Consider the following 27,973-nt stretch of genomic DNA (forward strand, 5'->3'; position numbering starts at 1 on the left):
GCTAATTTTTGTATTTTTAGTAGAGACGGGGTTTCACCATATTGGCCAGGATGGTCTTGATCTCTTGACCTTGTGATCCGCCCGCCTCGGCTTCCCAAAGTGCTGGGATTGCAGGTGTGAGCCACCATGCCTGGCCAGCATACTGATTTTTAAATCAGCACTGGAGCTTAAATATAGACTTACAGTATAATGTTAGCAACTAAGAAATGCAATTAAGTTCCAGAACTAGTTTGTGATCTGAAAATATGACTTGATTGAAAGAGTGGTCACAATTTGACAAGACTGTTTGTTGGGTCAGGGTTAGTGACAGATACTGCAGGGAAGGGTCTGAGGCTATACTATTGCTGAGTACACTAATCACAGAACAGTCTTTCTGTGATTAAGGATGGGGGAGGAAATAGAAAACTTTTTAGCTTTCAGAATGGTGATGGTTTTGTCATACTCTTTTTGTATACCAATATGTGATAATTTTATAGGCAAAGCAACTTACACATAACAAATTATTAAGCTTGGTGCTTTTTTGGTATAGCGATTTTAGATTTGAAATGGGAAATTTTTTTTTTTTTTGAGACAGAGTCTCTATTGCCCAGGCTGGAGTACAGTGGCCTCACTGACAGTCTCCACCTCCTAGGTTCAAGCAGTTCTCCTGCCATAGCCTCCCAAGTAGCTGGGACTACAGGCACCTGGTACCACACCTGGCTAAGTTTTGTGTTTTTAGTAGAGATGGGATTTCACCATGTTGGCCAGACTGGTCTAGAACTCCTGACTTCAGGTGATCCACCCACTTTGGCCTCCCAGGGTGTTGGGATTACAGGTGTGAGCCACTGTGCCCAGCCTGAAATGGAAATTTTTTATATTTTATTTATTTTATTTTGTAAGGCAGGCTTTCACTCTGTTGCCCATGCTGGAGTGCAGTGGCGAGATCAAGTCTGACTGTACCCTTGACCTTCCCAGGCTCAGGTGATCCTCCAACTTCAACCTCATGAGTAGCTGGGACTACAGGTTTGCACCATCATGCCTCACTAATTTTGGTATTTTTTGTAGAGTTGGGGTTTCACCATGTTGTCCAGGCTGGTGTTGCTTGAGCTCAAGCAGTGCTCCTGCCTTGGCCTCCTAAAGTGCTGGGATTATAGGTGTTTGCCACTGTGTCCAGCCAGAAAATTTTTTTTTGCAATATTTCTATTTCTTCTTTTACCCCAACCCCCACCCCACATACCATTCAGATATTTTTACATTGACTAGATTCTTATGGAAAGCTCAAAGTTTTTTTTTGTTACTATTATTATTATTATTTTTTTTTTTTTGAGACAGGGTCTTGTTCTGTTGTCCAGGCTGGAGTGCAGTAACTCAGTCTTGGCTTACTGCAGCCTTAACCTTCTGGGTCCAGTCACTCCTCCTGCCTCAGCCTCTTGAGTAGCTGGAACTACTGTTGTGCACACCACACCCAGCTAATGTTTTGTATTTTTTTATAGAGATAGGTCTCACTTTGTTGTTCAGACTAGTCTCAAACTCCAGGACTTGAGCAGTCTGCCCACCTTGGCCTCCCAAAGTGCTGGGATTATAGGCATGAGCCTGTGCTCCTGACTCTTAAATTATTCTTAACTGTCACATTTTGTAACAATAACAAAAAACTCCCACAGAGTGAAATGCCACAGAAGATAATTACCAATTTGTGTCAGCATATTTTACCTATGCAAGGTACTTGGTTGGGAACTGTGGAGACCCACTAACTATATTAGAAATACGCAATTTTAGAAGTGAAATTTAGGTCCAGAAAGACAACATGCAAAAATTTAAGTTACTGTGGTTGTTATTTTGAGATGGAGTTTTGCTCTTGTTGCCCAGGCTGTAGTACAGTGGCGTAATCTCAGCTCTCTGCAACCTCCACCTCCCGGGTTCAAGTGATTCTCCTGCCTCAGCCTCCCGAGTAGCTGGGATTATAGGTGTGCGCTACCATGCCTGGCTAATTTTGTATTTTTAGTAGAGTTGGGGTTTCACCATGTTGGTCAGGCTGGTCTCGAACTCCCAACCTCAGGTGATCCACTTCAGCCTCCCAAAGTGCTGGGATTACAGGCGTGAACCACTGTGCCCAGCCTGGTTGGTTATTTTCAAGTGATATCAAATGCTTAGTTTTTTTCTTTATCTCTTATATCATCTCAAAATAGTCCACTTAGCAGTCTAAGGTTATGACCATTCCCTAGATTTTTGCACTTTGAATTCCCTTGTATAGACTGATGGTGATTTTTAATGACATAGATTCCCTTTTATAACCCAGTAGTAGCTTCTAATCTCCTGTGCTTATATAACCAGACTTCGCTTTATTGCTCTTTCAAACATACTTAGATTATTGGGGTGGAAATGTAAAATCTGTTCACCTGTTGTAGAACTCCCTGGTTCTATCTATCAAGATAGGTATTTGCATATGCCACCTAGGCTTTTTTGCTCAACTGTGCATTTGTTTGCTTTTTCGTCCTTTTGGCAAAACATACTGTGATTGCTAGCTTTTCTCTCTCCTAATCCAGTTTTACATCGTCCTGTTAAGTTTATACCATTCCTATATCCTAAATGCAGTTGAGTGCTGTTCTCTTGAGTGTTTTCCTTATCTATATTGATCACGTGTAATGATTTGGGTTCTTAATGTTACAGCAGGCTGATTGCTCCTACCTTCACTTAATCAGGCTTTGAATTGTTGCTCTTTTAAAAAGTAGAGAATATTCAAGGCAGAGAAAACTGAGACAGAGGGACAACCAGGGAGAGAAGCGGAAACCATAAAAGTACATTCAGAGTGAAAGGAACAGGTGATAAAAAGAGGCTGAGGGAAAATTAAGACCTTCTTTTGCAGCAGACCCTTGTTTATAACCCCTCCTGTCACCTCTGTATTTCTAACACCTCCTTTGTGGGAAAAGCCTGGACTGTATATCTGATTAAGACATTAAACACACACATATGGGCAGTTTTTTTGTGAATAACTTTTTTAAATTCTACTTTTAAATTTCCCTTAATATTTGCATTTTTGTATTCTCATAATTGTTTTTATCACTTCATAACCTCTTTCTAAAATTGAGTGACTTGTGATTAATTTCTGTGCTCTCTTTTCCCAAAGCATGTTGAATTTAATTATATTGAGATAACTCTGTGACCTGCCTAAAGAGAAGTGCCCTCTTTGATGTAATAACATTTCCATCTTGTAGGTTTTTAAAGCAATGTTGCTTTATAAATCATGAAATGGATTTTAATAGCAGTGTAAGCACAGAGAATTTATAGGACCTACTTTCTGTTTTCAACTGTTGTATAAATTGGGCCTCTAGAGACTTCTTTTGAACAAAAGTTCGATGACTGGGAAAAGATGATTGTAAGACGTTACTCTAAATCATGTTTCCCAGCCTTTGGCATGGTGAAAACTATTTTAAGGAGTGCATATCTTTTCATACATTGGGCAGTGCCTGGCAACTCCGTTAATGTCTCCATTTAAGTACTCTTTTATTATAGATGTGATTCTGATTTAAACTAGAGATAGAATTAGAATTCATATTTTTTAGTAAATATTAAAAACACAATAACAAGTAAATTCCCTGAAATTTATTGGTTTTGTTTGTTTGTTTGTTTTTGAGATAGAGTCTCTCTCTCTCGCTAGGTGCCAGGCTGGAGTGCAGTGGTGCAATCTCAGCTCACTGCAACCTCCGCCTCCTGAGTTCGAGCAATTCTCCTGCCTCAGCCTGCCGAGTATCTGGGACTATAGGCGTGCACCACCAAGCCCAGTTAATTTTTGTATTTTTAGTAGAGATGGCATTTCACCACGTTGGCCAGGATGGTCTCGATCTCTTGACCTCATGATCTGCCCGCCTCGGCCTCCCAAAGTGCTGGGATTACAGGCTTAAGCCACCTCACCTGGCCTATTGATTCCTTTTTACGGGAATTTGGTCAGGGGGAGACAGAGTCTTACTTTGTTGCCCAGGCTGGAGTGTAGGGGCATGATATCAGCTCACCACAACTTCCATCTCCTGGGTTCAAGCTATTCTCCTGTTTTAGCCTCCTGAGTAGCTGGGATTACAGGTGTATGCCACCTCACCCAGCTAATGTTTATTAATTTTTTTGTATTTTTTAGTAGAGATGGGGTTTCACTGTGTTGGCCAGGCTGGTATTGAACTCCTGATCTCAGGTGATTCACCTTCCTCAGTCTCCCAAAGTGCTGAGATTATAGGCTTGAGTCACTGCACCCAGCCTTTTTAAAGGAATTCTTGCACAAAAAGATTTAATTTGGTTGTCGACTCAGTTATTCCTTGGTCCAGGCAGCTTTCTATAGGAAGAGGCATGCCATCAGTTCCAGTGTACATAGGAGAAACTAGGACAAACATAGCCATGGGTTACCATCCAGCCCCAGCTAGGGTTACCATCTTCTGCCTGATAGGCATGGATGGGTAAACTGTGTACTGTGTGTGAATTGCACGTCTCCTCTCACTTGCAGCTTGTTTTTGCTGCTTTAATAGGATGGAAGAGAGCTTCTGCTACTTCTGCCTCCATAGTAGTAAATCAGATGAACGAGTCTCTGACAAAAATAGAAAAAGCAGTAAGCTGCTCTTATAGTTCCAGATTTTGGGTGATGACATCTGGACATGGACAGAAGACAGTTTTCACAAACTTCTGGGGTCAGATGCAGACAGGTGTCAGCCATTGTTACAAAGATTACAACTTTTAGGCCTATGCCATTGTGTGTCGCCTTTCATCTTTTTTTTTTTTTTTTAAGTTAACTCTATATGTTTAGGAGTTCATTCATTTTACTTCTTTGCAGGCTGAACATAACTTCTTTTTTTCAAAGTTCCCTGTGTTATGAACTGAGCTTGGGTGAAGTGAAATCTTTGAGGTAAGGCAACTCTAATGATAAAAATGGAAAGAAAGCCTGTGAAATTTGGGAGCCTTGAGAGATAACATTTTAGAGTCACTGCCTAAATATTGAAATGCCACCATTTGTTGTTTGGGGTGATATGGAGCTAAATTGAGAATGGGAGCACACATCTGCCTTGACTGCTAAGTATATCCATCTCTACTGGTCACCCATAATAGAATTTTTATGTGTGTATTCACTAGTCTTGGTTTTAGGAACAGTGTAAAGGAGGAAAAAGAGAATGAAGAGACTTCTTTTCTTGGTTCTCCCCTTACATGTTTGAGTGTTGTCCCTGGTTCTTTTTCATTATTATCGCTATGATGGCTTTTGTTCTTTGTTTCTTTAGAAAGGACAACAGAGAACCAAAAAGATATTATCTCCTAGTATGCTAGTAAGAGGCAGAAGATTACTATTCCATTTTTATTTTCTGGCAAATTAAGCTTCAGAGTTAGTAAAGAAAATTTTCCTGTGCCATCTAATGAGTGTTACTGAACCAAGAATTTTTAGTCTTTCACCCTGATGAGGAACCATTAGATAGCATACCTTGCTCTACCCCTTAGATAGCACATCATCAAGAAAGCAAGGTCAGTTGAGAAATTGATGCTCTTTTGAAAATATCAAGGAAAACAAAAAAAGCAAGGCCGATCCACTGTTGGCAGTTGTGAATGGTAAGTTTCTGGTGGCCAATTTATTCAACCAGCTTGCCTCTGGCCTGCTTCTGATGGTCTTATCATTCCTCTTTATGTGACTGTTCTGAGGTTAGTTTGGACCTAAGCACTGTGCTCATTGCTGTCTTTGGCACATGGAAACTAAGTTTAAAACCAAGGCTAACAATCAGTTCTTCTTTAAAAACATTTCAGACCCTATGAGGTGAGCCTTTTCTTGCTTTAGGTAGTTTCAGGCTTTGGGGGACCGTAAAAACTGGTTTTCAGGGAGGAGTTTGGAGGATGTGAAACAAGTTTGTGTTTCTTCTGCTCTGTTAGCCACTGCTATCTTCATGGATCTGACACTATTTATCTGACAGTGCACTTAGTACTGCTTCGCCAGGGAAAATCACATAAAACAAGCCTGGCGCATCAGCACTTTCATTGTGTGATGGGCTGAGCCTCTCTTCACATGGTCACATCCCCATTTTAATCCAATACTCCCTTTCCCTACCCCTTCCCCAGTCCTGCCTCTTTCTGTGGCACTTATTGCTGGTTTCCCTGAGCTCCTGTTTCCACTTTGTGTCTTTTGTGGGGCCCAGGAAGCTAAAGCTGTGTGTATTTGTGGATCAGACAAGTGCAGCAAGTTATTATCATTGGCTTCTGAAGGGGAGAGTGAGGTGATGGCTGCGTTTAAGTTGGATTTCCTTCCGGAAATGATGGTGGATCATTGCTCTTTGAATTCCAGTCCCGTGTAAGTATTTTTGTTGTCTAATTTTTATCATAAGCAGAGGGACCAGGCTGTTTTATTTGGTAAAATTGGTTCCTTTCCTTAAGAGGGGGAAGAAAAAAATGGGAAAGGAAGCCAAAACCTGAATTCTCTCATGCTATTGTTTTAAATTGTAGTCTGAGTCTGTCTCATTACTGCTTATTTCCTAAAGGCTCTAAGTTCTTTACATGAAGATGCACTTGATATATGACCCGCAACATCAGCTCAAGTGTGCCAGCTCCAATTCCTTTAAGCTGTAGTGTTTTCCTATGTGATAAATTCCAAGTCTTTTTTTTTTTTTAACTGTAGCATTGTTGCTTTGTGTTGGACATGCAATTTCAAATAATCTTTCAGGAAGAAAGGGTTTTACTATTTTAAATTTTTAGATTATTAGACTCATATCACAGAGGAGACTGGTAGCTACAGTCAGTGTGTTCAGTATCGTCTACAACTTTCTGTATTGACATACAAAGTGTAATCCTGGACCTTGATTCCTTTTTTTCTTTTTTACCCCCAATCTAATTGAAAATGAAGCTCAGCACATTATTTTAGGAACATCAAATTGCCCTTTACCATCCAAGAAAAGCAAAACTGAATCAATCTGAATGGCAGTTTGTCCAAATAAATTATGAGAATAAGAAACCTTGTTAACTTGCAGTACTCTCCAAGAAGTGCTATTGTACACAGGTAAAATGCTACCCTGGCCCTGAGTTGCAGCTGCTGGGAACCTGAATTCTGAACTTTGTAGAAAAGGACACATTTCCAACCCCTGATTTCAGTGACTGTAACGAGGCTTCAGAGTGTTTTGGAACCTCCAGCAAATGAGCTTTAGGTTATTCAAAGGCTAGAATGAATATGTGTATATATATTCCGCCCCCTCCTGCCGCCGCCCCCGCGGCCTCCCTCTACCCTCCCCAGAGTCTCACTCTGTTGCCCAGGCTGGAGTGTAGTGGCGCAGTCTCGGCTCACTGCATTCTCCATCTCCTGGGTACAGCTGATTCTCCTCCCTCAGCCTCCCCAGTAGCTGAGACTACAGGCGCACGCCACCACACCTGGCTAATTTTTTTGTATTTTTAGTAGAGACGAGGTTTCACCATGCTGGCCAGGCTGGTCTTAACTCCTGACCTCAGGTGATCCTCCCACATCAGCCTCCCAAAGTGCTGGGATTAAAGGCATGAGCCACTGTGCCCAGCTCAAAGCCAAGAATATTAAATGGTAGAATATTCTCTAGATAACAGGTGTTAATGTAAGTCTTTGCAGTTAGGCCTCCATGTGCAAATCATGATATCCTGAGATTAGATGTAACAGATGTGGATAATAGTAGAAACTGAACAGTTCTTTTGTGGAATAGTTGGGGCAGGGGCAGAGCTCAAAGTTAGATGTTGCTGTTTTTGTTTGTTTTTGAAACAGGGTCTTGCTTTGTTGCCCAGGCTGGAGTGCAGTGGCACAGTCACAGTTCACCGTAGCCTCAGCCTCCTGCCTCTGTTTCCCAAGTAGCTGGGACCACAGGCATGTACCACCACACCTGGCTAATTCCTTTTTTTTTTTTTTTTTTTTTCCTGTGAGATGAATTCTCACACTATCACCCGGGCTGGAGTATAATGGCATGATTTCGGCTCAGTGCAACCCCCACCTTCCAGATTCAAGCAATTATCTGTGCCAGTCGCCAGATTAACTGGGATTACAGGCGCCTGCTACCACACCTAGCTAATTTTTTGTATTTTTAGTAGAGATGGGGTTTTCACTATGTTGGCCAGGCTGGTCTTGAACTCCTGACCTCGTGATCCTCCCACCTTGGCCTCCCAAAGTGCTGGGATTACAGGCATGAGCCACTGCGCCCTGCCACACCTGGCTAATTTGTAAGTTTTTTGTAGATATGAGGTCTCCCTGTGTTGCCCAGGCTGGTCTTGAACTCCTGGGCTCAACACTATCCTGCTGCCTCCGTACCTGTCCTGTCTTATTACTCTTTTGGAATAGATCCTATGCCTTCTCTGTAGTCTCCAAGATAACAGTAATTTAAATGTTTTTTTATTAGAGTTCTTTACTAAAATTTTATTTTAGCAGTAACAGGTGAAATTACAGCGAATATCATCATAAAGATGTAATACATAATAAGAATATTTCCATGTCCCAGGATTTATGATCCCTTAGAAACAAGACTGTGGCTCAAATTACCTTTTATTGTAACACTTCCTATGCTTTGCCACTGCCTGGTGTTCATTCAACCCAGCATTGACACAGCATTTTTCTCAGCCTGTTTTCTTATCTTTTAAGAGATTTGACTCATTCAGTGTCCCGTTAAATCTGGACCACAGACCAATGCATGAAAGTTACCTGGAACTTAAAAATTCAGATATTTTTATGCTAGAATAGGACCCAAGACTCTAGTTTAACAAGTGTCCTGCATGATTTTTGTGTACGCTAAAGTTTGAGAGCTAGTGGGCTTAATGCAGGTCATTCTGAGACAATCAGGGAATGTATTGTCAACATTTTATCCGAGTACATTTGCATCTGTTTTAGTCATCCATCTTAACCAAATCTTTGCGAGAGTACCTGGGTGTAGGTACTATTTTATAGATTAGAAACCCAGTTGAGTGAGATACTGAGGACAAATGGTATCAATGTTTGGCCTGAAGTCCAAGTTTAATGTAAAGGTCTTTTTATTTTTGCCCACTAGACCAGGCTGCCTTGACTGTCAGTGAGCAGTTACCCAATGTTCTTTATTCTTCATTGATCACTCTTAAGCTTCCACTTGTGGTTCTTACTTTGCTTGTACCCTAAGATAGGGTATTTTCATGAGTTGTGTCCCAGACTTTTTTCTTTTCAGTCTCCCATTGCTTAAGGGGAAACTGATGTGCTTCTCTGCTTCTCGGATCTCTGTTCCCCCAACTGTCTTCTGAGGTCTATACTGCTCATTGGTTACTTTCATCTAGAGACTTACCCACAAAAAATAATTCCCCATATTGTCTTCACTAGAACCCAAGAGTTGTTAGTTTCTTTCTCTTCCTTACCTCGTTGGAGTTAAGTGAACTCAATGTCCTAGTGTATCCTGGCCCAAAATTTCTTAGCATTGTCTGAGACTGGGTGCTCATCTTAGGTACTAGTTTATGCAAGAGCTTTCTGATCTCCATGTTACCTTCCTTATTTCATCCTCTAGATTATTGTTAGGTATCTTTTAAAAGAACAGATCTGATCATTCACTTATTTTAAAATCTTGGAATAAACTCCAAGCCTGTCAGTATAAGATGGAAAAGCCCTTCACCAGGTCTCTCTGACCTACCTCTTTATTCTGTCAACTTTCTAGTATGTTCTCTTTTCTGTACTCTTCCCACAACTTTCTCAAGTCCTTTTTCTCCCTTCTAATGTTACCCCACTCTCTCTTCCCGTCTCTCCTCAGTCCTTACCATTTCTTCATCTCCCTTAGGCTGCTTTACTCCATGCCGTGTAGCGCTTTTTCTAGTTGCCTACTGTGTTCAGCTGAAATCTCTGCACACACCTTCCCCTCCTCCAAATAAAGTAAAATCATATTAGCTACTTCTTTCATGGAACTTTTATACATTGCTTCATAGGATTTGTAGAAGATTATAGTTGTGCCCTTCTACTTTTTCAGTGACCTTACCTCAAGGACACATATTACTCAGTCTTTTATAGAGCCCCGTAGTGTGTAGTATCTGGCACAATAGCAAAAGCTTGGGAATTACAGTTGAATGAATGTTATGCCCTTCGAGGGTTTTTGGTAATTAAAGATGATTGCAGAAATAAGGTCTCCAGAACTTATCTCCATACCTCACGGAGGAAGGCTGAAAACCTTAAAAGCATATTGTTAGCTATTCTGTTGTTGGATGGTGACTTTAAATTATTACTGTCTTTATTGTCCTTAGAGATAGCTTTTTCTGGTACCTAACACCCCACATGATAGGAAGATTGCCCTTTATCCAAATGAAAATGACTTTCATATTATTGTCTTGTTCTCACTAGGGAGCAGCTGGTAAGTAACTCAGGCCAGTGTTTTTTGGGCCCTTTTATTCTGATGCACTTCTGTTCCAGTTTTTCCACAGCACTGTGTGTGAGCCAGAGGGACGTTGTATAAGGGTGGGTGGTGGCTGAAGTTTGGAATGCAACAAGTATTTTTGCCTGCTGGGGAGGTGGAGGGATTGGTAAGTATCTGAATTTTTTCTATTTGTATAATTAAAGGGAAGTCAACAGGTAATGAGAAGGGGAGAGTGAAAAAATTAATAATAAAAGGTTTCAGAAATGATGTTTAAACAGGTCCTATTTGAAGGTCTTGTTTGGCGTCAAGGAACATATGACCACTCAAGCTAGTATATATGAAAGGGCTTTCTTATAAGGATGCAGGTGGACTGAACCATAATCTAATCAGGAGCTCTGCAGCTGGAAGACCTAGAGACTGTATCTTTCTGACCCCAGGATACACATTCTGCTCACTCTACATGTGCCTCCTTTCTACTCTTAACTACCGTATAACTTTGGTTGCAACATGGCCTGTCTTTGAATCCCTTCTCCTTCCCCTCCACATTGAGACATAATTCACATGCCATAAAATTTAGTCTTTTAAAGTGAGCAGTTATATTCCAGAGTCGTGTAACCATTTCCACTATTTAGTTGTAGAACATTTCATCACTCCTAAAAGAAACCCTGTATCCATTAGTAATTATTCCCCTCTTCCCAATGTCCCCCTGCCCCCATTCCCATTCCTAGGCAACCACTAACCTACTTTTTGTCTGTAGATTTGCCTGTTCTGGGGATTTCATATAAATGATAACATATACTCTGTGGCCTGTTGTGACTGGCTTCTTTCACTTAGCATAATGTTTTCCAGCTCCGTCTGTGTTGTAGCATGACCCCTTATCTCTTGGCCACAGCACTTTGAGCTTGTCCAGTTAATCCATGCTATCTCTAGTTGTAACTTTTCCACTTTTGACTTCACTACTAACTACCTGTTTCTGTTAACCAGTTACACATTCTGTAAAGCAGTGTTATCCAATAGAACTTTCTGTGATTATGAAAATATTCTGTATTTCAGCTGGGAGCTCATGCCTATAATCCCAGAATTTGGCAGGCTAACATGGGAGGATCCCTTGAGGCCAGGAGTTCGAGACCAGCATGGGCTTCATAGCAAGACCCTCCCTGTCTTTGCAAAAACAACAACAACAAAACATCCTGTCTCTTGTCTCATACAGTAGCCACTAGCCACATGTGGCGAGTGCAACTGAACAACTTAGTTTTTTAAATTAAATTTAGCCACTTGTAGCTAGTGGCTATTGTATTGTTCAGTGTAGTTATAAAGGAGCTTGATTGGCCAGGCCTGTTTTTCCATTTTAAGCATAGGTCAAGGGTCTTAAGTTTCTGGCCAGCCAATGGATCAGCTTGCCATTGGGCTAAGACCCTCCCCCTGGTTTAGTCACCTGTGCCAGAGGATGGGAAAAAAGTAGAATAGAACATTTGTGCTGCCCCTGAGATAGGCCCTTGGATGGGGAAATTTTGAGAGGGGAAAAGAAAGGAGAGAAAGAAGAGAATGTTAAAGAATTTTGAACAAATAGATACTTTGAAAATAAAGCTCTTTGTTGTTCCCTCATGTGTCTCTTCCCAATTGTGTCCTTATTGTATTTTCTCATAGTATGTTTCATCAGAAGTCAAGGTACATGAGGTAGTCTCTTGTCCTGAATTTTCATAGTTGCTCATTCTTAATAAGCAGAAGCAATAATGAGAGCAACTACCTCTTCAGGTATTAGTATTACTGCTTCTGCTGCCAGTAGTAGAAACATAAAAAGAGAGGGGGTAGGTTTCATTCCTTTCCCCTAAAACACTTGCCACTTTCTTATCTTCCTCCTCTTCACATTCTTGCAGGGCCTGATTTGCCTTTCTTCCATCCTATTCCCGGATCAGGGCTGTCAGTACTGCCACAGGAAATAGGAGTTTCCATAGTCCTCCCTCTTAGGAATGACAAGGACACTATAGATACTTCTCTAAGGAACTGCTGAATTCACTGGTTCTTGAATGGACATGATAAATATGTATAACTCTCCATCAAGTGAGGAAGTAAGGTACAAATTAGAGAATATATTTAGTGATACATAGAATAAATGGATGATGTGGTGGCTGATGTGTACCCAGGGGGCTTTTTGAATACAGTGGCTACTTTTAATCTTAATGACAACGTGCATACTGGAAGTATATGTAGAAGAGGGAGAATAAAAGAACATTGTTGTTTATCTCTTCAGACACAATAACAGAGAAAAGTTTGTGACTGCTTATACGTACACGTGGGTATACATGCAGTTGTTGCTATATCTGTGTAGTGCTTATCAAACTGTGGCAAAAGACCACAGTTTTACTACTCCCTTGTATTTTACTACTCCCTTGTAAAATACAATGAAAATGATGTAGGGGAAAAAATAAAAAGGTATGAGTTTGTATTTTATATTATTAGATGGAACAAGTACAAAATTGCTCAGTTTAATTTCTGTAAAAATTTCTAGAGTTAAGTTTGAAGATTGCCCCTGGTCCTTAGGCCACACTTTGTGGGGTTTTTTTGTTTGTTTGTTTTGTTTTGTTTTAAAAGACAGTCTCCCTCTGTCATCCAGGCTGGAGTGCAGTAGCATGATACTGGCTCACTGTAGCCTCTGCCTCCCAAGTAGCTGGGACTACAGGTGTGTGCCACCACACCCGGCTAATTTTTTTTTTTTTTTTTTTTTTTTAAGTAGAGACAGGGTTTCACCATGTTGTTCAGGCTGGTCTTAAACTCTCCTGAGCTCAAGTGAGCCACTGTGCCCAACCTCTTGGGCCACACTTTAAACAACACTACTCTATGGGAGTCTTCTGGCTGTTGAATTGATATATAAACAGGGAAGGGGAGGTTCATGGTGTAGGTAGACAAAAAATAAAGAAGGATTTGGAGAGTTAAAGAAGAGCAGAGGAGGACATTTGTCTAGAATCTTGAGTTTCTATTAAACTTTTTGGTAAACTGTAATCTACATATATTGACTTGCGTTTATGCTTTTGCACTAAACAGTATGCAAAAGTTTAGAATTGGCACACAACAGAGGGGAGGGGCAAGCTGGGAGCTGTTGGCTCCAATGTAATACAGATTGATAAAACTGCTTTTCAGAAATAGCTGTCAGCTTCCTTATCAAAACATATGCTGGGCACCATTGGGGTTCTTTGTTAACCCTCTCCAGAATAGAAATATAATGAGAGATTAGCAACATTTTAGTAAATGCTATTACAACTGATAATTAAAGTTGTTGGGACAGGTTGTAGAGAGTAACAGTCAGTGTTTCGCTGGTTATAGGGCTTTCTTTCTTTCTTTTTTTTGAGATAGAGTTTCGTTCTTGTTGTCCAGGCTGGAGTGCAATGGTACGAACTTGGCTCATTGCAACCTCTGCCTCCTTGGTTCAAGCGAATCTCCTGCCTCAGCCTTCCGAGTAGCTGGGACTACAGACGTGCACCGCCACACCCAGATAATTTTTGTATTTTTAGTAGAGATGGGGTTTCACTATGTTGGTCAGGCTGGTCTCAAACTCCTGACCTCAGGTAATCCACCCAGCTCAGCCTTTTGAAGTACTGGGATTATAGGCGTGAGCCACCATGCCCGGCCACTTTACTTTTGAGGCAAGGTCTCACTCTGTCACCCAGGCTAGATTGTAATGGCCTGACCTCGGCTCACTGCAACCTCTGCCTCCCAAGTTCAAGCGATTCTCATGCCTCAGCCTCCTGAGTACCTGGGATTATAGGCACACGCCACCACACCCAGCTAATTCTTTAGTATTTTTTGGTAGAGTTTCACCATGTTTGCCAGGCCAGTCTCAAACTCTTGACCTCAAATGATCCACGTGCCTCGGCTTCCCACAGTGCTAGGATTATAGGCGTGAGCCACTCGGCCCGGCCATAGGGCTTTTTTCATCATGGTAGCTGCTTTCTTTTGGAACATTAGGATTAAGTGTTTAAAAGCAGTCACATCATGTTTTTGCCATGATCTGCCATACGTTTTAAATTAACAGATTACAGGAAAACCAGTAAAATGATGCAGTCTAAAGCACTGAAAAGAAAACAGTCCAGGCGTGGTAGCTCATGCCTATAATCCCTAGCACTTTGGGAGGCTGAGGTGGGAGAATCATGTGAGCCCAGGAGTTACAGACCAGCCCTGGCAACATAGTGAGACCCTCTGTCTACAAAAAGTTTAAAAGCTAGCCAGGTGTGGTGGCAAGCACCTGTAGTTTTTTGTTTTTTAAATTTTTTTTTTTTTTTAAGAGGCAGGGTTTCACCATGTTAGTCAGGCTGGTCTCGAACTCCAGATCTCAGGTGAACCGTCCGCCTTGGCCTCCCACAGTGCTGGGATTACAGGCATGAGCCACTGCGCCCAGCTGCACCTGTAGTTTTAGCTACTGGGAATGCTGAGGTAGGAGAATTGCTTGAGCCCGGGAGGTTGAGGCTGCAGTGAGCAGTGGTCACGCCGCTGCACTTCAGCCTGGGTAACACAGCAAGACCTTGTCTTTAAAAGAAAAAGGCATATTGATCTTGTGGCAATCAAATGATTATAGGAGATAATAGCTGCTATTAAATTTGAGTGCTGTTTTTGTGTATAGCACTCATTTTATCAGAGCTAATTGCTTAAATGGGAACTGTTGAGACTTAAGAAATTTCTTCCTGGCCGGGCGCGGTGGCTCATGCCTGTAATCCCAGCACTTTGGGAGGCCAAGGCAGGTGGATCACAAGCTCAAGAGATCAAGACCATTCTGGCCAACATGGTGAAACCCCATCTCTACTAAAAATACAAAATTAGCTGGATGGGGCACGCCTGTAGTCCCAGCTACTCAGAAGGCTGAGGCAGGAGAATTGCAGAGGTTGCAGTGAGCCAAGATTGCACCACTGCACTCCAGCCTGGCTCCTGGCAACGGAGCAAGACTCTGTCTAAAAAAAAAAATTTCTTCCTTCACACATTTGAGTGCTTACTTTGAACCAGATACTATACCAGGTATGGTTACAAGAATGAATAGGAAATAGTTTCTACCTGCAAGGAGTTGTCAGTCTAGTTTGGAAGAGGTGGATACAGCCTGATTATGTTAAAAGGTGTTAAGCATAATTTTAATGCTAGAATTTCCACAACGAAGGTGGAAATTTAGTACTGTTGGAGTTTTAGGATTGTAGCTGATTAACCTGGAAGAATATGGGGAACCTTCACAGATGTAGGTTCAGGAATTGGTCTATATGCCATTTGTCTTATGGCTTTTGACATTTAGATAGTGCTAGAGTCATCAAAGGTGATGTGAGAATAATCCCTGTAAGTGTTAAAAAAGATTTGGGACTGGGCATGGTTACTCATGCCTGTAATCCCAGCACTTGGGAGGCCAAGGCAGGTGGATCACTTGAGGTCAGAAGTTCAGGACCTGGCCAACATGACGAAATCCTGTCTCTACTAAAAATACAAAAATTAACCAGGCGTGTTGGTGTATGCCTGTAATCCCAGCTACTAAGGAGGCTCAGACACAAGAATCACTTGAACCTGGGAGGTAGAGGTTGCAGTGAGGTGAGATTGTGACTCTGAACTCCAGCCTGGGCAACAGAGAGAATCTCTCTCAAATAAAAAATAAATAGACCAGGTGTGGTGGCTCATGCCTGTAATTCCAGCACTTTGGGAGGCCGAGGCAGGCAGATCACCTGAGTTCAGCAGTTTGCGACCAGCCTGGCCAACATGGGAAAACCCCGTCTCTACTAAAAATACAAAAAATTATCCTGGCGTGATGGCACGTGCCTGTAATCCCAGCTACTTGGAAGGCTGAGGCAGGAGAATCACTTGAACCCAGGAGGCAGATGTTGCAGTGAACCAAGATGGCGCCACTACTCTCCAGCCTGGGTGACGGAGTGCAACTTCATTTCAAAAAAAAAAAAAAGAAAAAGAAAAAAGAGGAAATAAAAGAAGTTGAGTAACTTTCATAGAATGAGCATTCTTAAGGATCTTCAGACACTATTCAGAAGATAGCAATGGTGGAAAAATGATTTTGTTGTTGAAAGAAAACTAGCACGTTGGCCGAGTGTGGTGGCTCACACTTGTAATCCCAGCACCTTGGGAGACTGAGGTGGGTGGATCACCTGAGGTCAGGAGTTCAAGACCAGCCTGCCCAAAATGGTGAAACCCCATCTCTACTAAAAATACAAAATTAACCAGGCGTGGTGACACATGCCTTTAATCCCAGCTACTTGGGAGGCTGAGGCAGGAAAATTGCTTGAATCTGGGAGGTGGAGGTTGCAGTGAGCTGAGATCACGCCATTGCACTTCAGCCTGGGCAATAAAAGTGAAACTCTGTCTTTAAAAAAAGCACACACACACGTGGGATTGGATATTAGAACCTGGCAATTTTTAATATCTGATTTTTGGATTAAGCAAGTACTAATAGGAAAGCTAATGGGCTGGTTATGTGGAATTTAAGTTATTAATGGTTTACATAAATGTTTAGAGTTAAATTTAGAAACAGCTAGAAAGAAGGACTTTGAAATAGATGGTATGAGGCTGGATGCAGTGGCTCACACCTGTAATCCCAGCATTTTTGGAGGCTGAGGCAGGTGGATCACCTGAGGTCAGGAGTTTGAGACTAGCCAGGCCAACATGGTGAAACCTCGTCTGTACTAAAAATACAAAAATTAGCTGGGCGTGGTGGCAGGTGCCTTTAATCCCAGCTACTCTGGAGGCTAAGGCAGGAGAAGCGCTTGAATCCAGGAGATGGAGGTTGCAGTGTGTTGAGATTGCGCCATTGCATTCCAGCCTGGGTGATGAGTGAAATTCCGTCTCCAAAAAAAAAAAAAAGGTGTGTTTTGAGTGGAAACATCTATAGTGTAAGAATTCACCTAGGCTCTTTACAGTGGCAAGAAAGGAATGAAAGTATTAAAATAGCTGATTATCCTTCAGGTTCTAAAGGTAATAAAACTGAAATAGGAGAATTATAAGTACAATGTGGTAAGATTGGAGGAATTTGGGGCTGTTAAAATGGTTGCACTCAGTATGGGAATCTAGCTGGTCTTAGAGTAATAGCAGTAAATTAGATAACTCCAAAACAGAAAAACTAGAATGATGGCAACATTGTTTATGTTCATTGCACAATCATCTGGAAATTTAAGAGGCAGAGCTCTGTTTTGGTCTGGAGACCTAACTCAAGAGCATTATAATTATGCATGAGTCATCTACATTGAAAAGCCAGCAGTCTAGTCCTTAGTTTAGGCCTTGGAAATCAAGTGCTTCTATTCTAACTTCTGAAAGGAAACTTCACCTGTCATTGTGTACACTGAAGTGTTCAGAATCTTATTTGTAATCATTAGTCCTTTGTTATTTTATGGGCCTTCTTTTTAGTGTTTGTTTTGTTAACTATGCTTAAAAGTTATTAAAACTTGATCGTGTTTCTTCCTCTAGCATGATAATTCTCATGCTACACAAGAAATGTACAATTGTCGGTTTCTTGGTAATAACTGGGGTGTCCCAATCAGAATGGTGAATTTAATTTGGCATCTGATGGAATGGGTGGCCATGGTGAAGGAGAACCAAGGAACTCTAGTAAACTGAATGGAAGTAGTGAAAGAAGTGTTTTTTTCCCGTATAATCTCAGAAGTAGTTAAGGTCATTAAAGAAAAGAAAATTTCCTCTGGAAAGCAACATTATTACATAATAGAAGTTGCATTTTATCTCACACAGCTCAAAGAAAATGAACGGCACCCTGGACCACCCAGACCAACCAGATCTTGATGCTATCAAGATGTTTGTGGGCCAGGTTCCAAGGACCTGGTCTGAGAAGGACTTGCGGGAACTCTTCGAACAGTATGGTGCTGTATATGAAATCAACGTCCTAAGGGATAGGAGCCAAAACCCTCCTCAGAGCAAAGGTCAGGGTTTTGGGTTTTGATTTATCTTATTTTTTCCACTGACTCTCAGAGCAGTTGAGGGCTTTGGGTTTTTAACAGGATACAACAAAATTTGATTTTTATATGTAATTTCTTTCATGTCCATGCTTTCTCTCATTGCCAAAATACTCCTGTCTGTCTGTCTATTGGGAAAAACATCCATCCTTTTGTAGTAGTAATATCTTGTAATTCAAACACATTTAATGGCTTTAAAAAGTTAAGGTGATAGCATGAGGATAATTTGTAAATTGGATCTTGGGCAGTCCTTTGTGAGGACTCTGAATTTAAGAGACAGACTCACATGAGTGTCTCATTTGATCTTGGGACCAGAATGACAAAGGTAAAATAAAAGTAAACCATATAAAATTTTATTCAGTGTTTGGGTTAGCATAAGCTAAAAGAGAAAGACTGTCCACATAACCTATAGGTTTCTTGTTAGTATTACAGAGGCCTTGCAGGATGGTTTATCAAATAGAAAGAATTTGTTTAGGCAACTTGTTTGCTGTTGCTACAAAATGAACAGGAGAAGAAAGGCTGAGTTGCTTCCAGAAATGCCAAGCAGAGTGGAAGTTTGACAGGACTGATGGTAGATAGGTATTAACTTTGCCCCATATACACACAGATGTGTTCTTATTTTCCGTTTGACCAGTTTTCAAGTAATTTTCTGTGAAAACTGTTCAACAGTGCAAATGTGAGCAAGCATGATTGTCATATTTGAAACCAACTTAATAGCTGAGGATCTAGAAGCAGAGGAATTCCTTTCTCCTTTTGGCATAGTTAACTAAAAAAGATATAGAATAATAGTTTCTGAACATGACTAGCAATAGTAATTTATAATCCTAAGTGCTGCAGCATGATTTTGAAAGAACTCTGTATTGTATCTCATGAGAATATGGGAATGCGAGAACATTGAAGCCCAAGATTTACAAGATATACTTCCTCCCCTCTTACCCGCAATAAAGATACAAAGCTCAAAATCTACAGATCTGAGGCAGCACCATGTGCTTTTAGAAGCTTAATTATATTTGATGAGAACCGAGAGTCCAAAAAAAGATGTTAAGAGGTGCTTGCTCTTAAGTCATTTTATAATTTAATAAATGATAATTATGCTTGAGGCATATGGTAGAATCTGGCTATGAAGTAGGGAATGGTTTATTCTGAGAGAGCAGTGAAAGAAAGAGTTCCTGGTAGACTACAAGCTGCAAAAGTATAGAGTCCCGTCTGTCTTCTTGTCTCATATACCACCTGGTGTTCCAAGTAGGGTGGATTGAATCAAATGGCTCATAACCTTTCTTTATAAGAGAAGTCATCTTTTCGAGAGAATTTATATGAGCAGCTAAATAAGACATAATGTAACTAGGAGGAGACTGAAACAATAAGTGCATTGAAAATAATCTCATTTCCTGCTAGATACTCATATTCATTCTTTTCCACTACCCTCCCCTACCCTTTTCACTAATTTTAATAAACCCAGCCCTCTCTTTTAAGATCTGATAATGTCAGTGGAGGAACGATTGCTCCAGGAATTCTCTGCTTTCAAAGTTTGATTTTATGAAATCTTATTTATTGCAGGGTGCTGTTTTGTTACATTTTACACCCGTAAAGCTGCATTAGAAGCTCAGAATGCTCTTCACAACATGAAAGTCCTCCCAGGGGTAAGAAAGCTCCCACTAGTAAATGTAAATGTGGTAATTTTGATAGATGGGATATACTTATACATATCTGGCACACACTGAGAAACATTTTGGGGAAAAGGTAACTGCTGCAGGAATTGATATAAAGGGAGCACTTCAGAGATTACCTGACAGTTCTCTCTCGATTAAGAGTCTTGTGTATTTTGACTTATTGACTCATATTTATTTTCTGGGAAAAGATCATGAAGTAGACATGAGTTCAGAGAGAACTCTTTAAAGCTCTAGTTCTGATATTTAGAGTACATATATGTTTCTGAATGCCATCAATGTCAGTGATGATAATCATAATTTTCCTTTTTAGATGCATCACCCTATACAAATGAAACCTGCTGACAGTGAGAAGAACAATGGTAAGCAAATATATACACTTTTCCCCTTAAGATTTCTGTCTAGGCCGGGCATGGTGGCTTATGCTTGTAATCCCAGCACTTTGGGAGGCCAACACAGGTGGATTGCTTGAGGCCAGAAGTTCGAGACCAGCCTGGCCAACATGATGAAACCCCATCTCTACTAAAACTACAAATATTAGCCAGGTGTGGTTGTGCATGCCTGTAATCTCAGCTACTCGGGAGGCTAAGGCATGAGAAAATTGCTTGAACACAGGAGGCAGAGGTTGCAGTGAGCCAAGATCGCACCAGTGCACTCTTGCCTGGGCAACAGAATGAGACTCTTGTTTCAAAAAAAAAAGATTTCTGTCTAGTTTGTTTGCTGTTCTTAGAATATTTGAATTGAATTGTGCTTTAAGTAATCCATTGTCTACATTATCTCAGTTTTTTCTTTAAAATATGATAAATAAATGAGAATAGAGCTGATAGAAAAATGTAAGAACATTGTAGAATGAACTGGAATGAATATACTTGGTCAGTATAATTTCTTTTGGTCAGGAATGAGGGGGCAAAATGAGCAAATTAGGAAGGAGAACTTAATCCTCAAGAAAATAGGGCCAGGCTGGTAGCTCATACCTGTAATCCCAGCACTTTGGGATCACCTGAGGTCAGTAGTTTGAGATCAGCCTGGCCAACATGGTGAAATCACGTCTCTACTAAAAACATAAAAATTAGCCCTGTATGGTGGCGCACACCTGTAATCCCAGCTACTCAGGAGGCTGAGACAGGAGAATCGCTTTAACCCAGGAGGCGGAGGTTACAGTGAGCTAAGATTGCGCCACTGCACTCCAGCCTGATCAACAGAGCGAGACTCAGTCTCAAAAAAAAAAAAAAAAAATCTGAAAAGTAGACAGTTACACTTACTGAAAGATCTAATCAGAAAAGTAGACAGTTACACTCACTGAAAGGTCTGTTCTCTTCCATTTTGTCATATCAAGTAAGTGTGAAAACCTCGTCTTTAGTAGAAGTATTGCTGGTAAGAGCAAACAATGCTATCTGGGTGCATTGGTGCACACCTTTAATCACAGCACTTTAAGAGGCTGAGGCCAGAGGATTGCTTGAGCCCAGTAGTCTGAGACCAGCCTTGGCAACAGAGTGAGACCTCTCTGCAAAGGTGTGGTGGTATACACCTGTGGTCCCAGCTATTTGGGAAGCTGAGGTGGGAAGATTGCTTGAACTTGACAGGTCAAGGCTGCAGTAAACCATGATCATGCCACTGCACCCCAACCTGGGTGACAACGAGACCCTGTCTCAAAAAGAGCAAATAATACAAAGGACTAGAGAAGATGCCAGGTACTTTGCATTTAACAGCTACTGTTACCCTTTGAAGTAAACCTGATTGTTCCCATTAATCAGATGAGGAAACAGGCACAGAATGGTTAAGTAACTTTAACAAGATTACAAAGCTACCATATTTCATCTAAATGCTTTTAATTATAATTTTAAGATAAATTGGTTATAAGGAGAGATGTGAAAATTGAAAAACAAATGTGTGTCTTGGAATCTGTGAAATATGGTATGAAGGCACAGAGCCAGGATTCAAATCCAGGCGGTCTGGCTACCGAGTCTGTGCCACATTGCATCTTTTAGTAATAATATTCAAGTCTTTTGTGTTTTACTCTCTTAGCAGTGGAAGACAGGAAGCTGTTTATTGGTATGATTTCCAAGAAGTGCACTGAAAATGACATCCGAGTCATGTTCTCTTCATTTGGACAGATTGAAGAATGCCGGATATTGCGGGGACCTGATGGACTGAGCCGAGGTAGGTACAGTTTTAGCTTTTAAATAATCTGGTTGTTTTGTTTTGTTTTGTTTTGGAGACAAGATCTTTCCCTCTCTTATCCAGGCTGGAGTACAGTGGTGCATTCACAACTAACTGCAGCCTGAACCTCCCTGGATTAGCCTCCTGAGTAGCTGGGACCACAGGCATGCACCATGATACCCAACTAATTTTTAAGTTTCTTCCTGTGTTGCTCAGGCTGGTTTTGAATTCCTGGGCTCAAACAGTCCTCTCACCTTGGCCTCCCAAAGTGCTGAGATTACAATTCAGATACCCTAAGAACAGCACACAAACTAGGCAGAAATCTTTTTAATTAGACCAGTGGAAATGAGCTACAGTGATTCCCTAGCCTACATGGCCCAGTCAAGATAAAGAGGTTGGGCCTGCTGCTTCCTGCCGTCTATCTACGTCCTGTCTTGACTCCTCCTGTTCATTCTTTTTGTCTCTCAACCCTCTAAGGAGTCTACATTCTGTATTTCACTGTCATGTATTAAAATTTTCTCTTTTGATGCTTTGTAGGATTCTTGATTCCAAAATGGAAATACTTCTCCAGTTTTATTTTCAAGTGGAATTAGAGGATATTATTCCTCCTTTCTCCCTTCAGGCACTTTTTTTTTTCCTGTCAGTCGTTCTCTGGTTTTTCATTATAGCACATCTCACCCTGTTGCAACATACCAGCATGTGATCCCCTGAAAACAGGGACTGTGTCTGTATTGCTAGCATGATAGTCAGCACATAGTAGATGTTCAGTAAATGTCTGTCAGAGAAATAAATGAATGCATGAGTTACTGACTCTTCTCTTACCAGGTTGTGCATTTGTGACTTTTACAACAAGAGCCATGGCACAGACGGCTATCAAGGCAATGCACCAAGCACAGACCATGGAGGTAGGGAGCAGATAGGTGATGGGGCAAATTCCTCAGCCTGGGAATGCTGGGACAGTTGGCCATTAAAGTCCAGCAGCATTTGTAGCATCTGATTGCCCAGAAAGTTAAACAGCCAGCATCTTCAAGTTAAAAACTGCTGATTTCTTTAAAATTAACATACTGGAAATACTTGCTCCCCCTGTCCCTTTTTTTGAGATGGGGTCTTACTTTGTCACCTGGGCTGGAGTGAAGTGGGAAGATTATGGCTCACTGCAGCCCCAACCTCCCAGGCTCAAGTGATCCCCCCACCTCTGCCTCCCTGGTAGCTGGGATTACAGGTACACACGAGCATGCCCGGTTAATTTTCATATTTTTTTTATAGAGACAGTTTTGTCATGTTACCCGAGCTGGTCTAAAATTCCTGGGCTCAAATGACCTGCCCACCTCAGCCTCCCAAAGTGCTGGGATTACAGGTGCAAGCCACTACTCCTGGCCTTTAATTTTCCGTTTTTTTTTGAGACACAGTCTCGTTCTGTCACCCAGGCTGGAGTGCAGTAGCATGATCGTGGCTCACTGCAACCTCTGCCTCCTGGGTTCAAGCAATCCTTCTGCCTCAGCCTCCCAAGTAGCTGGGATTACAGGTGTGCGCCACCATACCCAGCTAATTTTTGTGTTTTTAATAGTCAGGGTTTCACCATGTTGTCCAGGCTGGTCTTGAATTCTTGACCTTAAGTGATCCCCCCGCTTTGACCTCCCAAACTGCTGGGATTACAGTTTCTTCGCACTTGTGTCTATCATGAGGAGAATCATTTGGCAGTGAATGAAATTAGAATGTAACCTACATGTCATCTAAAAGGAAGATTTTTTTCTGTTCCCAGAAGGAGGAATTTGACCCTTTGGTTTTGGTGTTTTCACAGGGTTGCTCATCACCCATGGTGGTAAAATTTGCTGATACTCAGAAGGACAAAGAACAGAAGAGAATGGCCCAGCAGCTCCAGCAGCAGATGCAACAAATCAGCGCAGCATCTGTGTGGGGAAACCTTGCTGGTCTCAATACTCTTGGACCCCAGTATTTAGCAGTGAGTCTTTGTGGTTTGCTTTCTGCAGACTGTGCAAGCTCCCAGCTGTTTATTCTTCTGCTGTCCCTAGCTAACAAACACAGTGGCATTTACAACTTTTGGCATTTAGAAATTGTATTTAAAAATTCAGGTAGTACTGTTTCTTTTAGTCCCGTTAAGTCTCTCTTGCTCTACATATATATCTCTGGACATGCATCTCTGGTTGTATCTTGAGGCTTTTGCTGCAACTAAAGCGAATTCCTGATTTCCTGTTTTAAAGATTTAGAAGCATCTTGTGTCCTTGCCCTCAAGAAAGAAATTCCTGAGGGAATCTTAACTAAGTGTCTTTCTCCATATCTGTTTCCACCAGATGAGGAGGGAATCATTAAAATCTTTATTCATTCTTTCCTGAAGAGTATGGTAAATGTTTTCTTTCAGTGGACTTGAGAGATCAAGATTTTTTTTTTTTTTGAGATGGAACCTCACTTACTCCGTTGCCCAGGTTGGAGTGCAGTGGCACAATCTCGGCTCACTACAACCTCTGCCTCCCGGGTTCAAGTGATTCTCCTCCCTCAGCCTCCCAAGTAGCTAGTAGCTGAGACTACAGTAGCACACCATGCCCGGCTAATTTTTGTATTTTTAGTAGAAATGGGCTTTCACTGTGTTGGCCAGGCTGGTCTCGAACTCATGACCTCAGGTGATCCACCCTTTTCTGCCTCTCAGAGTGCTGGGATTACAGGTGCTATTCAAGTTTACCATATTATAAATAGAATTCCTTTAATTTGATCTCTCTGTTTTTGTGAGCCATGTAGTCCACAAGAAGGTCTGGCTCCAATTTGTGATTTAGATTTACTAGGTCTGTAATGTATATGTTACAGGGTAACTGAAAAGAATTTCAGCCAACACAAGACACTTAAAACCACCCATCTGTGAGTCAAAAAGGAAAAAGGTCATCTCAAGCTGTTAATGGTGAAACCACTGGATTAGTATGGATGATACAAAAATATTCACATAGGAATAGCTAGTATAGTCATTCATTCCTCATTCTTTCAAGTATCATTCTGTAGGGAAACAGACAAAAGGCACTCATTTCTATCTCACAGTACTGAATTTTGGTTAATTTAGTTCTGGTGGTTTTCATATTTCTAATATCTTATAAGAAATCCCTGTTCAGGCTTGGCGCAGTGGCTCACGCCTGTGATCCCAGCACTTTGAGAGCGCGAGGCGGGTGATTGCCTTTGTAATCCCAAAGAGAGTCCCAGCACTTTGGGATTACAGGCATGAAGTCCAAGAGGTCCAGAGTTCAAGACCAGCCTGGCCGCATGGGGAAACCCCATCTCTACTAAAAATACAAAAAAATTAGCCAGGCATGGTCACAGGCACCTGTAATCCCAGTGACCCAAGAAGCTGAAGCAGAAGAATTTGCTTGAAATCAGGAGGCAGAAGTTGCAGTGAACTGAGATCGTGAACTCCAGCCTGGGCAACAGGGTGAGACGTCATCTCAAAACAAAAAAAGAAAGAAATCCCAGTGTATCCTACCTAGTATTTCTCTGAAGTTAAAAAAAAAAAAAAAAAAAAAAGGTAGAAGGTGGTTATATATATATATATGCTTTTTTTTTTCTTTTTGAGTTGAAGTCTCGCTCTGTTGTCCAGGTTGTAGTACAGTGGCTCAATCTCTGCTCACTGCAACCTCCACTTCCCAAGTAGCTGGGGTTACAGCCATGTGCTACCATGACCAGCTCATTTGTGTATTTTTAGTAGAGACAGAGTTTTGCTATGTTGGCCAGACTGGTCTCAAACTCCTGACCTCAAGTGATCTGCCTACCTCGGCCTCCCAAAGTGCTGGGATTACAGGCATGAAGCCACTGCACCTGGTTATATTTCACAGAATAAATTGTTTCTTAGTGCTGAAACATTGCTTGTATGTTCAGAAAATTCAGAGATATTTTAATCATCTGCAGAAGTAATAATGCTTTGAAAATGGTCCGCATGCTATGCATTTGCTTTTCATAGAGACTTTTGGGGCCCCTTTTTAGGGAAGATTAACCTCTTTGTTGTAATTGCCACTAGCAGCAAGTACATGATGGCATATGTTGAGAGAGCTGTGTTGACTTTGTTTTGGTTAGACATGGTCCCCTTCCTAAGAGCTAATCTCATTTAGGGGGAAATGAAGGGACCAAGTATAGTATTCACAGTCCACCAGTTGGAACTGAACCCATAGCCCAAGGTGTTTAAGAAGAAAAAGGCTGGGCACAGTGGCTCACTCCTGTAATGCCAGCACTTTGGGAGACTGAGACTGGCAAATCACCTGAGGTCAAGAGTTGGAAACCAGCCTGACCAACATGGAGAAACCCTGTCTCTACTAAAAATACAAAATTAGCCAAGCGTGGTGGCACATGCTTTTAATTTTAGCTACTCAGGAGGCTCAGGCAGGAGAATCACTTGAACACGGACGGCAGAGGTTGCAGTGAGCTGAAATCATGCCATTGCACTCTAGCCTGGGCAACAAGAGTGGAAAAATAAAAAAAGAAGAATAAAAAAAATGTAGACATGGTGCTAATGGACTGTGCGTACATCATCATTAATTACGAGGTTCTTTCTGGACTATGTGGACTTGAAGTAGCCAGGCTCTACTGTCGTGGAGGAGTGGTTTTTAATCTTTTTATCCTCTGAGAAGTGGTAAAAAAAAGGATGTGTAGGTACATTTTTTTTCCCCCATTCTGTTCCTGGAGGTTTGTCGACCTCCTGAAACTCATCGATGATCTGTAGCCTGAAAGGATTCGCCATGACAGAGGAACCAGGTCAGATGTTTATAGGAGTAGAAAACAGGTTGAATAAAAGGATCCTGTACAAGAATACCAATTTTCCATAAGGAATAATAATTGGGTTTAGTTGGAGCAAAGGTTTTCATCAAGCTGCTTAGATGAAGGTTGTGGTTTGCCGGTATCCAAATTAAACAATGCCATAAACTCAGGGACAAGCCCTCTACTTTTTTGTCACGGGACAATCATTGAAAGAGAACATACTCTGAATCTGGTATGGCCTAATCCATCAATCATTTGGTCATCTGCAACAGTGGAGACCAACTTGGAGGGGAGTAAGTAAATAGGGTTGGATAGATAGATGTGTAGCTGGAGTGATTATTAGTCAGGTGGTCCATTGTGACAATAAAGGGTAACTCCAAGAAATACTCTTTGAAATGCTTAGATTTGATATTTAAAATAGTTGTGTGAGGTAGAAATTGGGTTATCCAGATGGAAACAATCTTCAGAGTAGGATGTGTGGACCTAACTAAGGAGAACTTGCGAGAAGGGAACTGGAAATGCCAGTTATTCATTCGCAGACAGTAATCACAGTTGACTGTACAGCTGCTCAAGTTTAGCTTACTGTCCTGCTGTGCTGAATTCTGCTGCCCAGGGACTTGAGCTTGGCTCAGTAGTTAGTGAACATACTATCTTCTAGGCCAGTGCTTTAGCTGTTGTTTTGTCCTGTGCTGTCATAAGCCTCATGTTTCAGTTGTGTTGGCTTGGGTTCTTGTCTTTGACTTTCTTCTCTCTGGGGGCCTCTGCACTCTCGCTTTGCTGTGCTGTAGAGTTATCCCAGATGCAGAACCAGCCCTCACTCTCACTCTTGTTCTGTTTTTTGGTGTAATGTCTAGCTTTATTTGCAGCTCCTTCAGCAGACTGCCTCCTCTGGGAACCTCAACACCCTGAGCAGCCTCCACCCAATGGGAGGTAAGTGTTTCACTACTGCAGAGGAGCAGCAGCACCCAGGCCAGCAGACCCAGCTAACAACAGTCTTGAGAGTTTGGCATCGTTTCTGCGAAAACATTTTTTTGCTCATTATATAAACCTGACCTAAGATAAACGTCCCAGGACTCAATTGCCTTGTCTCTATACGGTGGCTCTATTGCTAGTTGATGCCACATTGCTCTGACATTATCTGCTGCCTCCTAACCTTTTAGGTCACTGTTGGAGAAGAATATGG

The 27,973-nt window shown here is 41.5% G+C and overlaps 1 protein-coding gene across 32 annotated transcripts in view; it reads left to right on the plus strand.

Annotated features, from left to right (window-relative positions):
* Positions 1-27,973, plus strand: part of CELF1 (CUGBP Elav-like family member 1) — a 94,229-nt gene that overhangs the window by 53,315 nt on the left and 12,941 nt on the right. For 7 of the 32 annotated variants that reach the window (XM_012452557.3, XM_021665958.2, XM_012452554.3 and 4 more), the window contains exons 1-8: positions 4,505-4,861; positions 17,997-18,184; positions 19,775-19,857; positions 20,198-20,246; positions 21,910-22,044; positions 22,870-22,949; positions 23,846-24,007; positions 27,645-27,720. In XM_012452557.3, the coding sequence (XP_012307980.1) occupies positions 4,755-4,861; positions 17,997-18,184; positions 19,775-19,857; positions 20,198-20,246; positions 21,910-22,044; positions 22,870-22,949; positions 23,846-24,007; positions 27,645-27,720 (880 nt within the window). In that variant the 5' untranslated portion in view covers positions 4,505-4,754. Of the gene's footprint in view, positions 1-4,498; positions 4,862-6,128; positions 6,281-10,429; positions 10,453-12,341; positions 12,361-17,996; positions 18,185-19,774; positions 19,858-20,197; positions 20,247-21,909; positions 22,045-22,869; positions 22,950-23,845; positions 24,008-27,644; positions 27,721-27,973 lie in introns of those variants that run through there. The other 25 variants (XM_012452567.3, XM_021665970.2, XM_064364897.1 and 22 more) reach the window with 10 other exon arrangements.

This window comes from Aotus nancymaae, unplaced genomic scaffold, assembly GCF_030222135.1.
Source record: "Aotus nancymaae isolate 86718 unplaced genomic scaffold, 86718_ANA_hifiasm-v0.15.2.pri h1tg000059l, whole genome shotgun sequence".
NCBI classification, from domain to species: Eukaryota; Metazoa; Chordata; class Mammalia; order Primates; family Aotidae; genus Aotus; species Aotus nancymaae.